The sequence below is a fragment of the Thalassophryne amazonica genome, chromosome 14 (assembly GCF_902500255.1).
Source record: "Thalassophryne amazonica chromosome 14, fThaAma1.1, whole genome shotgun sequence".
Classification (NCBI taxonomy): domain Eukaryota; kingdom Metazoa; phylum Chordata; class Actinopteri; order Batrachoidiformes; family Batrachoididae; genus Thalassophryne; species Thalassophryne amazonica.
Genome location: NC_047116.1, coordinates 7,031,428 through 7,045,883, shown reverse-complemented (window position 1 = coordinate 7,045,883; position 14,456 = coordinate 7,031,428). Strand labels below are relative to the sequence as shown.

At 39.8% G+C, this 14,456-nt stretch overlaps 1 protein-coding gene across 1 annotated transcript in view; it reads left to right on the top strand.

Annotated features, from left to right (window-relative positions):
- Positions 1–14,456, top strand: part of plekhm3 (pleckstrin homology domain containing, family M, member 3) — a 44,284-nt gene that overhangs the window by 19,423 nt on the left and 10,405 nt on the right. The window contains exon 5 of the mRNA XM_034186499.1: positions 9,769–9,832. Coding sequence (XP_034042390.1) covers positions 9,769–9,832 — 64 coding nt within the window. The remainder of the gene's footprint in view (positions 1–9,768; positions 9,833–14,456) is intronic.

The window sequence follows — 14,456 nt, the reverse complement described above, 5'->3', positions numbered from 1 at the left end:
GAAACCTCCAACAGAACCAGGCTCAGGGAGGGGCAGTCTTCTGCTGGGACTGGTTGGGGCTGAGGGAGAGAACCAGGAAAAAGACATGCTGTGGAGGGGAGCAGAGATCAGTCACTAATGATTAAATGCAGAGTGGTGCATACAGAGCAAAAAGAGAAGGAAACACTCAGTGCATCATGGGAACCCCCCAGCAGTCTAGGTCTATAGCAGCATAACTAAGGGATGGTTCAGGGTCACCTGATCCAGCCCTAACTATAAGCTTTAGCAAAAAGGAAAGTTTTAAGCCTAATCTTAAAAGTAGAGAGGGTGTCTGTCTCCCTGATCTGAATTGGGAGCTGGTTCCAGAGGAGGGGGGGCCTGAAAGCTGAAGGCTCTGCCTCCCATTCTACTCTTACAAACCCTAGGAACTACAAGTAAGCCTGCAGTCTGAGAGCGAAGCGCTCTATTGGGGTGATATGGTACTACGAGGTCCCTAAGATAAGATGGGACCTGATTATTCAAAACCTTTTAAGTAAGAAGAAGAATTTTAAATTCTATTCTAGAATTAACAGGAAGCCAATGAAGAGAGGCCAATATGGGTGAAATATGCTCTCTCCTTCTAGTCCCCGTCAGTACTCTAGCTGCAGCATTTTGAATTAACTGAAGGCTTTTCAGGGAACTTTTAGGACAACCTGATAATAATGAATTACAATAGTCCAGCCTAGAGGAAATAAATGCATGAATTAGTTTTTCAGCATCACTCTGAGACAAGACCTTTCTAATTTTGGAGATATTGCGCAAATGCAAAAAAGCAGTCCTACATATTTGTTTAATATGCGCATTGAATGACATATCCTGATCAAAAATGACTCCAAGATTTCTCACAGTATTACTAGAGGTCAGGGTAATGCCATCCAGAGTAAGGATCTGGTTAGACACCATGTTTCTAAGATTTGTGGGGCCAAGTACAATAACTTCAGTTTTATCTGAGTTTAAAAGCAGGAAATTAGAGGTCATCCATGTCTTTATGTCTGTAAGACAATCCTGCAGTTTAGCTAATTTGTGTGTGTCCTCTGGCTTCATGGATAGATAAAGCTGGGTATCATCTGCGTAACAATGAAAATTTAAGCAATGCTGTCTAATAATACTGCCTAAGGGAAGCATGTATAAATTGAATAAAATTGGTCCTAGCACAGAACCTTGTGGAACTCCATAATTAACCTTAGTCTGTGAAGATGATTCCCCATTTACATGAACAAATTGTAATCTATTAGATAAATATGATTCAAACCACTGCAGTGCAGTGCCTTTAATACCTATGGCATGCTCTAATCTCTGTAATAAAATTTTATGGTCAACAGTATCAAAAGCAGCACTGTTGTCTAACAGAACAAGCACAGAGATGAGTCCACTGTCTGAGGCCATAAGAAGATCATTTGTAACCTTCACTAATGCTGTTTCTGTACTATGATGAATTCAAAACCCTGACTGAAACTCTTCAAATAGACCATTCCTCTGCAGATGATCAGTTAGCTGTTTTACAACTACCATTTCAAGAATTTTTGAGAGAAAAGGAAGGTTGGAGATTGGCCTATAATTAGCTAAGATAGCTTGGTCAAGTGATGGCTTTTTAAGTAATGGTTTAATTACTGCCACCTTAAAAGCCTGTGGTACATAGCCAACTAATAAAGATAGATTGATCATATTTAAGATCCAAGCATTAATTAATGGTAGGGCTTCCTTGAGCAGCTTGGTAGGAATGGGGTCTAATAGACATGTTGATGGTTTGGAGGAAGTAACTAATGAAAATAACTCAGACAGAACAATCAGAGAGAAAGAGTCTAACCAAATACCGGCATCACTGAAAGCAGCCAAAGAGAACGATATGTCTTTGGGATGGTTATGAGTAATTTTTTCTCTAATAGTTAAAATTTTATTAGCAAAGAAAGTCATGAAGTCATTACTAGTTAAAGTTAAAGGAATACTCGGCTCAATAGAGCTCTGATTCTTTGTCAGCCTGGCTACAGTGCTGAAAAGAAACCTGGGGTTGTTCTTATTTTCTTCAATTAGTGATGAGTAGTAAGATGTCCTAGCTTTACGGAGGGCTTTTTTATAGAGCAACAGACTCTTTTTCCAGGCTAAGTGAAGATCTTCTAAATTAGTGAGACGCCATTTCCTCTCCAACTTACGGGTTATCTGCTTTAAGCTGCGAGTTTGTGAGTTATACCACGGAGTTAGGCACTTCTGATTTAAGGCTCTCTTTTTCAGAGGAGGAACAAGACTGCATGCTAACTAGCCTTAGCTAGCTGGTTTGGCAATTTGTGGTATTGACTGAGTTATGCTAGTTGGTGTACACGCTAGCTCAGTTGCGTCACAAGTGTTGAGTTATTAAGTGAAGAGAATGCTTTGTTTTTAATTCAAATGTACAAAATTCTTTCTGGGTTTTACTGTTTTTGGCCTTAATTACTGTATGAATGAATTCTGTGTCTGCAACCATACAATAAGTACGATGTTTCTGAGAACATCTTCAAGTGGAAATTGTCAAACCTGTAAAGGATTTTTTTCCAAATGTAATTTTTGTGACTTTTGGATAAATGTAGTTGGCTGTTAAACAAAGGGCTTCTTTAAGTTTTGGTATAATTGAAACACAGATGCAGGAGTTATTTTTCTCAGTACTAGAACATAAATGACGCTGTCAGTAATGGGATCTCGAGTGGTCATTGTCTCGTATCTAACAAAAAAATTACATTGTACTGTTTTGTTAATGGATTTTTAATTTTTTTTTTTTTTTTTTTTTTGTCCTTCGGTGGAGATATGAACTCTGCTGCTTGAAGGAGTTGTTGGTTTTTAGTTATTTGTCCTGTTGAGTTGATTCTCGATGGATTTGGAGCCTGAAAAAATAGGGAGTTGCTTATATCTAAAAGCTGAGCGACATCATTGCGTTGTGTGTTTACGTCGGCCCCATTAGCTCGTGTCAGACAGCGTCTAAACACAGCAGGATTGATGAGGTTCGTGGCACTAAAACCTTCCGTCCGTCCACTTCAGGGGAGCTGAAGGAAGACGTCTGTTTGGTCAGACTCGCCGTCACATGACATCAGCCAGCACCGCTTGTTCTCTCTGTCATGCACATGTTTCAGAAGGATTGAATTTTATTTTGTTATTTTTATGTCCAAGTTCAGTGATGCTAAAAATCAGCACTGGCATTCATCTGATTTTGATGCCATCATTACTTAGAAACCTGGAAGTTGAAAAGTTGGAAGTTAACTTTCAGTCGATTCCAGGGATCACACCCAAAATGTCAGCCATGGCCTGCACCTGCGTTCTGTGAGTACTCGCTGAACGCAAACGTGAATATCGACAGAGCTTCTTTGCTTCCTGTGATGATTTTCACACAGCGTTTGATCCTGGTGCCGGTAGACAACATCATCTGCTAAAATTGGTCATCCATATTAACCCTTTCCTTCCTGACCCACAAAGGCCCCAAAAAGGGCATTTTGAGGGTTGGACCCACTTTCAGCCAACTTTTATAAATCATTCAGGAAAATATTTTTTTCCACTAGAATGATGTCATCACATGATGCTTTTAAAACTGCTTCTTCTTCTTCTTTGTCTTTTGGCTGTTCCCATTAGGGGGCGCCACAGCAGATCAATCGTTTCCATCTCACCCTGTCCTCTGTATCTTCCTCTGTCACACCAACCACCTGCACATCCATTAACCTCCTCTTTGGTCTCCCTCTTCTCCTCCTGCCTGGTGGCTCCATCCTCAGCGTCCTTCTCCCTATATACCCTGGGTCCCTCCTCTGCACATGTCCAAACCATCTCAATCTTGCCTCTCTGACTTTGTCTCCAAACCGTCCCACCTGAGCTGTCCCTCTGATATGTTCATTCCTGATCTTGTCCATTCTTGTTACTCCAAAAGAGAATCTCAACATCTTCAGCTCTGCCATCTCCAGCTTTGCCTCCTGTCTTTTTGCCTCCTCCTCCTCCTCCTGCCACCTTTCTCCACCCACTCCACCCTGCCTGCCCTCTCTTCTTCACCTCTTTACCACACTCTCCATTACTCTCCATTACAGTTGACCCCAAATATTTAAACTCATCTACTTTCACCACTTCTACTCCTTGTAACTGCACCATTCCACTGGGCTCCCTCTCATTCACACACATGTACTCAGTCTTGCTTCTACTGACTTTAATTCCCCTTCTCTCAAAAGCATATCTCCACTTCTCCAGACTAGACTCAACTTGCTCTCTACTCTCACTACAGATCGCAATGTCATCTGCAAACATCATAGTCCATGGGGACTCCTGTCTGATCTCATCCGTCAACCTGTCCATCACCACTGCAAACAAGAAAGGGCTCAGAGCTGATCCTTGGTGTAATCCCACCTCCACCTTGATTGAGTCTGTCATTCCGACTGCGCATCTCACTGCTGTCACACTATTCTTGTACATGTCCTGCACTACCCTGACATACTTCTCTGCCACTCCAGACTTCCTCATACAATACCACAACTCTTCTCTTGGCACCCTATCATAAGCTTTTTCTACATCCACAAACACACAATGTAACGCTTTCTGTCCTTCTCTGTACTTTTCCAACAGTATTCTCAGAGCAAACATTACATCTGTAGTGCTCTTTCTCGGCATGAAACCATATTGCTGCTCACAGATCTTCACCTGTTTTCTAAGACTAGCTTCTACTACTCTTTCCCATAACTTCATGCTGTAGCTGATCAACGTTAAGCCTCTGTAGTTACTGCAGCTCTGCACATCACCCTTGTTCTTGAAAATAGGAACCAGCACACTTTGTCTCCACTCCTCAGGCATCCTCTCACTTTCCAAGATTTTATTAAACAATCTGGTTAGAAACTCTACTGCCATCTCTCCTAGACATTTCCATGCGTCCACTGGAATGTCATCTGGGCCAACTGTCTTTCCACTCTTCATCCTCTTCATAGCAGCCCTCACTTCTTCCTTGCTAATCTCTTGTACTTCCTGATTTACTCTCACCACATCATCCAGCCTTTTCTCTCGCTCATTTTCTTTATTCATCAGCTCTTCAAAATATTCCCTCCACCTTCTCAACACACACTCCTCACTTGTCAGCACATTACCATGTGCATCTTTTACCACCCTAACCTGCTGCACATCCTTTCCAGCTCTGTCCCTTTGTCTGGCCAATCGGTACAAGTCCTTTTCTCCTTCCTTACTATTCAACTTCTTGTACAGCTCACAATATGCCTTTTCCTTTGCTTTTGCCACTTCTCTTTTCACCTTACGCCGCATCTCCTTGTACTCCTGTCTACTTTCTTCATCTCTCCGACTATCCCAAAACTTTTTCGCCAACCTCTTTCTCCTTATGCTTTCCTGGACCTCTTCATTCCACCACCAAGTCTCCTTGTCTTCCTTCAACTGTCCAGATGTCATACGCAGTACTGTCCTAGCTGTCTCCCTCACCACATCTGCAGTACTTTTCCAGTTGTCCAAAATTGCTTCCCCTCCAATCAGTGCTTCTCTCACCTGCTCGCTAAATTTCACACAACAGTCTTCCTCCTTAAGCTTCCACCATCTGATCCTTTGTTGAGCTCTCACTCTCTTCTTCTTCTTTACCTCTAAAGTCATCTTACAAACAACCATCCTATGCTGTCTAGTGACACTCTCGCCTGCCACCACCTTACAGTCTCTGATTTCTTTTAGCTTGCATCTCCTATAAAGAATGTAGTCCACCTGTGTACACCTTCCTACACTCTTATATGTTACCCTGTGCTCCTCCCTTTTCTTAAAGTAGGTATTCACTACAGCCATTTCCACCCTTTTTGCAAAATCAACTACCATCTGTCCTTCCCCATTCCTATCCTTGATACCATATCTACCCATTACTTCCTCATCACCTCTGTTCCCTTCACCAACATTCCCATTGATGTCCTCTCCTATCACCACTCTTTCATGCTTGGGCACACTCTCCACCACCTCATCTAACACACTCTAGAAATCTTCTTTCCCCTTCATCTCACAACCTACCTGTGAGGCATATGCACTGATGATATTCATCATCACCCCTTCAATTTCCAACTTCACACTCATCACCCTGTCAGACACTCGCTTAAACTCCAACACACTTAACATACTCTTCCTTTAAAATGACCCCAACACCATTTCTCTTCCTGTCCTCACCATGGTACAACAACTTGTACCCACCGCCAATGCTCCTGCTCTTACTTCCTTTCCACTTGGTGTCTTGCACACACAGTATGTCTACCTTTCTCTTCTCCATCATATCAGCCAGCTCTCTCCCTTTACCAGTCATACTACCAACATTCAAAGTCCCCACTCTCATTTCCACCCTTCTAGTTTTCTTCTTCTCCTGCTGTTTTGGCAGTGTTTTCCTCCTCTTCTTCGTCGTCTTCCCCCAGCAGTAGCCCAATTTCCCCTGGCACCCTGTTGGGCAACAGCACCGGTGGCGGACATTGCTAACCCGGGCCGCGACCGATCCGGTATGGGAATTCGATTCTTAGTCTGCATAGTGACATTGTCTGCAACCCTGAGCCTGGTTCTGCTGGAGGTTTCTTCCTGTTAAAAGGGAGTTTTTCCTTCCCACTGTTGCCAAGTGCTTGCTCATAGGGGGTCGTTTTGACCGTTGGGGTTTTTCATAATTATTGTATGGCCTTGCCTTACAATATGGAGCGCCTTGGGGCAACTGTTTGTTGTGATTTGGCGCTATATAAGAAAAAAGTTGATTGATTGATTGATTGATAGTTGGGTTGGCTTGTTTTACGCCGGATGCCCTTCCTGACGCAACCCTCCTTATTTATCCGGGCTTGAGACCGGCACTCAGAATGTACTGGCTGCACACCTCATGTGGCTGAGTTCCCATGTATTCCTTTTATTTCGACAGAGGCTCGCTATGTTGGGCAGGGGATGTGGAATGTGAATTTTTGGTTTAAAAAAGTTCCTTGAACATCCATAAATTTAAAAACTATACACCCAAGAAGCCATTTTATTTGGTTAAAATAGACAATAGTAGAATTGGAAACCTCCTGGGGAAAAATGTCAAGATATTATCTATTGTACAACCCCAATTCCAATGAAGTTGTAACGTTGTGTGAAATGTAAATAAAAACAGAATACAATGATTTGCAAATCCTGTATTCAGTTGAATACACCACAAAGATAAGATATTTAATGTTCATACTGATAAACTTTATTGTTTTTGTGCAAATATTAGCTCATTTTGAAATGGATGCTTGCAACACGTTTCAAAAAAGCTGGGACATTGGTATGTTTACCACTGTGTTACATCACCTTTCCTTCTAACAACACTCAATAAGCGTTTGGGAACTGAGGACACTAATTGTTGAAGCTTTGTAGGTGGAATTCTTTCCCATTCTTCCTTGATGTACGACTTCAATTGTTCAGCAGTCCGGGGTCTCCTTTGTCTTATTTTATGCTTCATAATAGTAAGTCCCTTTGGCTGCTCCCTTGTTTTTGCACTTGGGGTCACCACAGCAAATCCAAGGTGGATCTGCATGTTGAATTGGCACAGGTTTTACGCCGGATGCCCTTCCTGACGCAACTCCACATTACATGGAGAAATGTGGCAGGGGTGGGATTTGAACCCGGAGCCTTTGTGCTTCATAATGTGCCACACATTTTCAATGGGTGACAGGTCTGGACTGCAGGCAGGCCAGTCTAGTACCCGCAGTCTTTTACTATGAAGCCATGCTGTTGTAACAGGTGCAGAATGTGGCTTGGCATTGTCTTGCTGAAATAACACACCCCCATACCGTTACAGATGCTGGCTTTTGAACTTTGTGCTGGTAACAATCTGGATGGTCTTTTTCCTCTTTTGTCCAGAGGACACGACGTCCATGATTTCCAAAAACAGTTTGAAATGTGGACTCATCCGACCACAGCACACTTTTCCACTTTGCGTCTGTCCATTTCAAATGAGCTCGGGCCCAGAGAAGGCGGCAGCGTTTCTGGATGTTGTTGATGTATGGCTTTCACTTTGTATGGTAGAGTTTTAACTTGCACTTGTAGATGTAGCGATGAACTGTGTTACCTGGCAATGGTTTTGTGAAGTGTTCCTGAGCCCACGCGGTAAGATCCTTTACACAATGATGTCGGTTTTTAATGCAGTGCTGCTTGAGGGATCGAAGGTCACGGGCAGTCAATGTTGGTTTTCGGCCTTGCTGCTTATGTGTAGAAAGTTCTCCAGATTCTCTAAATCTTCTGATTATATTATGGACTGTAGATTATGGAATCCCTAAATTCCTTGCAATTGAACATTGATAAACATTGTTCTTAAACTGTTAAGACTATTTTTTCATGCAGTTGTTCACAAAGTGTTGATCCTTGCCCCATCTTTGCTTGTGAACGGCTCAGACTTTTGGGGACGCTCTTTTTATACCCAGTCATGACACACACAATTAGTGTCCTCAGTTCCCAAACGCTTATTGAGTGTTGTTAGGAGGAAAGGAAAGGTGATGTAACACAGTGGTAAACATACCACTGTCCCAGTTTTTTTGAAACATGTTGCAGGCATCCATTTCAAAATGAGCAAATATTTGCACAAAAATAATAAAGTTTATCAGTTTGAACATTAAATTTCTTGTCTTTGTGGTGTATTCAACTGAATATAGTTTGAAGAGGATTTGCAAATCATTGTATTCTGTTTTTATTTACATTTCACACAACGTCCCAACTTAATTGGAATTGGGGTTGTACTTACAGAAACCACACCCACAAAGTGCCACTCCCCCTTTTTCAGACACTTTCAGCTATTCGGAATGTGAATCTAATATTTTGAATTTTTTGTTTTGGGCCTATAATCTACTAAATATGTGAAAAAAAGCAAATCTAAGACTGACCTGAGAGCCATGTGCTGAGTTCATGTATTGGGCATTTAGAGGTATATCATATATACATGTTTTTGTACTTTTATGTTAGTAATAACACTTGCATTTTTCTCTTATTCATGAGTTCTCAGTTTGACCTCATGCAGGTTAGATGGTGTAAAAATTGAGTCTGTTGCTCATTAACCCTGCTGAAGTAAGCGCTGTCTTGAGCGCTAACACGCCTTGGGTTTGCTTTGCGGTGAGATTGACGGGGTTTGTGTGCACATGTGATTCACACCGCAAGCCTGAGTCCACGGTTTGAGTCACACAAACTCAATCAAAGGTGTATCTGTAAATACACTCGCAGCTGTTACACAAATATTGTCACACCTGGATTTGTGTATTTAATATGAGTAGTTTTTAAGTACTTTTCTTGACATGCCTTCACAGGGGCGGAGCCAGGATTATTCCAAGGGGGGGGGGGGGGGGGGTTACTATTTGTGTTATCAGCTGACTGAGCAGCAAATTGATTATTTTCAAAATCTGTTAAGTTGCAGTTATTTTTTTAAAATAATTAATAGTTGTTTAAATAATTTATGAAATTTGTGGTATATGAATAAATATAAAAATATATGTATGTACGTTGGTTATGAGCCAACAGTGAACATCATCGGTGGCACTGATCGCAGCGAGGGACACATTCACACATGGTCCTTGTGTTCTGGTGCCACTCAGAGCTCAGTCAGGATTTAACGGGGAGCCCTCCAACGTCTGAGACACACACACACACACACACACACACACACACACACACACACACACACACACACACACACACACACACACACACACACGCCTATACTTGTGAGGATGCAACAAACATAAACACACAGCTGAGCGCTTGTGATGTCATTTGGAGCCGTTGATGACGAGTTTCTCGTGTTGTTCGCAGGATCTTCCCCCGAGAGTACCTGCTGCAGCACGTCCACCTGTACTCCATGGCCGACCTCCAGCAGGTAAAAGTACACAAACACACCTGCAGCCTTTAGTTAACATAATTAACCCATCTTCTGGAGTGGGGTGGTTGTTATTTTAACGCGAGTGTGCTGGTGGACAGGTTTGGCGGCCTCCTCATCATTGTTATCCATTGTTGTTGTTGAAAGAAATGTTGTAAATAAAGTTCATCATAGGCACAGAACTAAACATTCCTAAACTCTGGACAAGCCTCAGTATGTACCACAGAGTGGAGAGAGGTGGGTAAATGAGTCCACCATGCCGTAAATCACCAAATTCAAAGGGCAGATAATGAGGACAAAGTGGTTAAAATGTAGTTAATTCACCAGATCAATTCAGTGACTTTGTTTTTGCCAGTGTGATATCCCAGAGATGTGGATGATGGATTAGGAGCAGGTGTGGTTGTCAGTGAGAGACTGTTTCAATATGGAAATGTACTAAATAAAAGAAGTAGAGCATTGTTTTCAGATTGTTTCACAATGCTCAGATAACACGGTCACAAATCCTCACAACCCTGCAGAAAGGACTTTTTTAATTTATGAGACAGAGGTCTGTTGGTTGCATGGTGGTCACCAATGCAGAGATCTGGTGGTCGCTAATGCAGCCTGGCCTAACCCCCTGGTGATGTTGGATAAGATAGTAGTGGGTGGTATTTCGGAGCTCATCAGGATGATGTTCCACGGTTCGATCTTTGCTTTTCTTTAGGATCGTGGGGGTTTGACTAAACTCTGGTGTAAATGTGTCAGAATCTTTGTGGGCAGGTGCGGTCTAATTCCTGTTCAGTGTTTGAATGAATGAATGAATGAAAACTGTTTATTTCGAACATTTGATACAACAACAATTACAAGATAGATCAGTAAAGACAACAACAAAAAAGTTCCTACTGTGTACCCAACATGTCCGAAAAGGGGTAGGGTGAAGCATCAGCTTATTTATCCCTACCCCTTCTTCCCACAACCAGTAATACCCTTTGCCACATATACACATAGATTCCTACACACCTAAACCGATATCAATATATATATATATATATATATATACATATACATACACATACACATATATATATATATACACACATCAACATACACATATACATACACATATACACATATACATATATACACATATATATACACAAACATAAATATACACCTACACATACCTACTTACATACAAAATACTATATATTTACAAGCCGAAGCAAAAACAAAAACACCCTAACCCTCATTACCCTTCCTCCTCCCTATACCCAGAAAAAAACATATTTTTGTACCGCTGTTGGAACTGGGTCATGCTTGGACATTGCTTGAGCCCCACTCCCAATCTGTTCCACATCCTCACCCCACAGACAGAAATACAGAAACCTTTTAATGTTGTTTGTGCCCACTGATGCTTTAAATTAAATTTCCCCCTCAGACTGTAATCCCCTGATCTGTTAAAAAAACATATTTTTAATATTTGCTGGAAGTAAATTGTTTATTGCTTTATACACAATTTGTACTGTTTGAAAATGAACCAAGTCTGTGAATTTTAAGAATTTGGATTGTAAAAATAGTGGATTTGTATGATCTCTATAGCCAGTATTATGAATAATTCTTATAGCTCTTTCTGCATTACTGATAGTGATTGTGTTGTACCTTTATAAGTATTACCCCATACCTCTGCACAGTACTGTAAATATGGTAAACCAGTGAGCAGTAAAGAATGCGGAGTGAGTTTGGTCCAGAATATGTTTCGCTTTGTTCAGAACTGAAATGCTTCTTGACAGTTTACTTTGTATATGTTTTATATGAGTCTTCCAGTTTATCTTATCATCTATTATCACCCCAGAAACTTATTTTCATGTACCCTTTCAATATCTACCCCCTCGACTTGTAACTGAACCTGTATGTCTGTATTACAATAGCCAAATAACATGTATTTTGTTTTACTTAAGTTTAATGATAATTGTGTTTCTGTCAAACCATATTTTCAATTTTCCCATTTCTATACTGATCCTCCTCAGTAACTCCTGCAAATCCCCCCCCTGAACAAAAAATGCTTGTGTCATCTGCAAATAATACTAATTTTAATATTTTGGAAACATTGACAATATCATTTATATAAATTAGAAACAGTTTTGGACCCAATACTGACCCCTGTGGGACGCCACAAGCATTGCCCAAGCATGATGATGTATATTCCCCCCAACTTCACAAACTGTTTTCTGTTACTTAAGTAGCTTCTCACCCAGTGCAACACCAACCCCCTAATCCCATACTGTTCAAGTTTATTGATTAATATGTCATGATTAATTGTATCAAAAAGGCTTTTTAAGGTCTATAAATATTCCAACTGAATGTAATTTGTGGTCTATGGCGTTTGTAATCTCCTCAACTGATTCTATTAATGCAAGTGATGTTGAACTATGTGCTCTGAATCCATATTGACAATCAGTAAGTAATTTATGTTTATTTATGAATTTGTCTAATCTATTATTGAATAACTTTCTAATAATTTGGAAAATTGTGGAAGCAAAGAAACAGGTCTATAATTTGTGAAGTGGTGTCTATCCCCAGTCTTATACAGCGGCACAACCTTAGCTATTTTCATTTGATTGGGAAATTTACCGGTTTGAAATGATAAGTTACAGATGTATGTTAATGGTTCTACAATCCATTCAATGACCTGTTTTACCACCACCATATCAATTTCATTTAAATCGGTAGATGTTTTATATTTACAATTATTCACAATGTCCTATAATTTCATTTCCATCCACTGCTGTGAGGAACATTGAACAGGGATTTCTTTCTATAAGATTATTATCCCAATCCTCAGATTGGGAATCGGGAATTTTTTCTGCCAAGCTTGGTCCAATATTTACAAAAAAATGATTAAAACCGTTGACTACCTCATCCTTATTTCCTTCTTGACATTATTATCAATGAAATACTGAGGGTAACTCTGTTTTTATTACCATTTTTGATAATGCTATTTAATATATCCCATATTCCTTTAATATTGTTTTTGTTATTATATAATATGTTACTATAATATTCCTTCCTACATACCCGTATAATATTAGTTAATCTATTTTTGTATTTCTTATATCTATTTTCTGCCTCTTTAGGTCTTTAGTTTTATGAATTCTCTATACAGTGTATTTTTCTTATTACATGCATTTCGTAACCCTTTTGTCATCCATGGTCGAGCTTGGATTTTTGTTTTCTGTAGTCTTGTTTAATTGGACAATTTTTATCATATAATGATGTAAATATTTGTAAAAAAGTTTCATATGCACTATCACATCACTTTCACTGTATACCTTTTCCCAGTTTTGCTCCTGTAAATCCTTCTTTAGTGTGTTCATGTTTCCTCTGTCCGCACTCGCCTGTATTTATTTTCTCCTCTGGCTGATTCCGCCGATGGTTTCTATTATAAACGATGAAAACTGGTAGATGATCACTAATGTCATTGATTAATAATCCACTCACAGTGTTATTCTCAATATCATTGCTGAATATATTATCAATTAAGGTGGCACTATGGGATGTAATTCTGCTTGGCCTGGTGATTTTTGGATATAAACTCATACTGTACATTATACTGATAAATTCATCTGTTATTTTATGATTATTTGGATTGAGCAGATCAATATTTAAGTCACCACAAATGAACACAGTTTTTTGATTAGTTTTTGAGAACATTTTTTCCATACAGTCAGTGAATGTTTCAATACTAGATCCTGGTGCTCTATATATACAGCTGACTAATACATTTTTTGCTTTTTTCTTCACATATTTCAATAGTTATACATTCTAATAAGTTATCAATCACAGTTGTCATATTGTCTACTATTTTATAATCCATGTTCTTATCCACATACACAGCCACTCCTCCTCCACTCTTATTTTTTCTGTTTACACAATTAAATTCATATCCATCCAGTTCAAAATCCATTCCTTTATCTTCATTGATCCATGTTTCTGATATAGCAATTATGTTAAATATTTTTTAAACTGACTTAAATATTCTTTAATGTTGTTAAAGTTTGCATATAGACTTCTGCTGTTGAAATGGATTATTGATAATTTGTTATCCGTTTTAATGATCCGATTAAACTGTTCATCTGTATAATAGCAACAACTGTCATTGATATTTGAGAAGAAATTATTGTCCGGGTCTATATCGTGCTCCAAGTCCAGTACATTGTGGTCTGTGTATTTAAATGTTCTCAGTTCTACTTTTCCATGATCAGCAATCCTTTGAGTTATATCCTTCTTGTCTCCAGATGTAGATGAATAGGTAGTAGATGAATAGGTTCCTCTGGTCTGTGTCATGGTGTTGTGATGTGTTTGTGTCCTCATACCTTATTGGTCATATTTGTCCAGATCCTCGCTTTAAGAAACACTATTGTTCATATTTGTCCAGCTCCTCGATGTTCCTTATTGCCATGACTTTTGCTTGTTCTGGTGATCCGTTCAGTTTGATGAATATTTTACAGTTTGAAGTCCATGTGTGCTGGATTTTTCCCTGTTTCTTTAAGAAGCGTGCTTTCCTGGCGATGTCGGCATTCTGTTTGGTGAGATGTTCATTGATGAATACGTTGTCCCTTTCAGTTTTCTTCCTTGTTTTAACAGT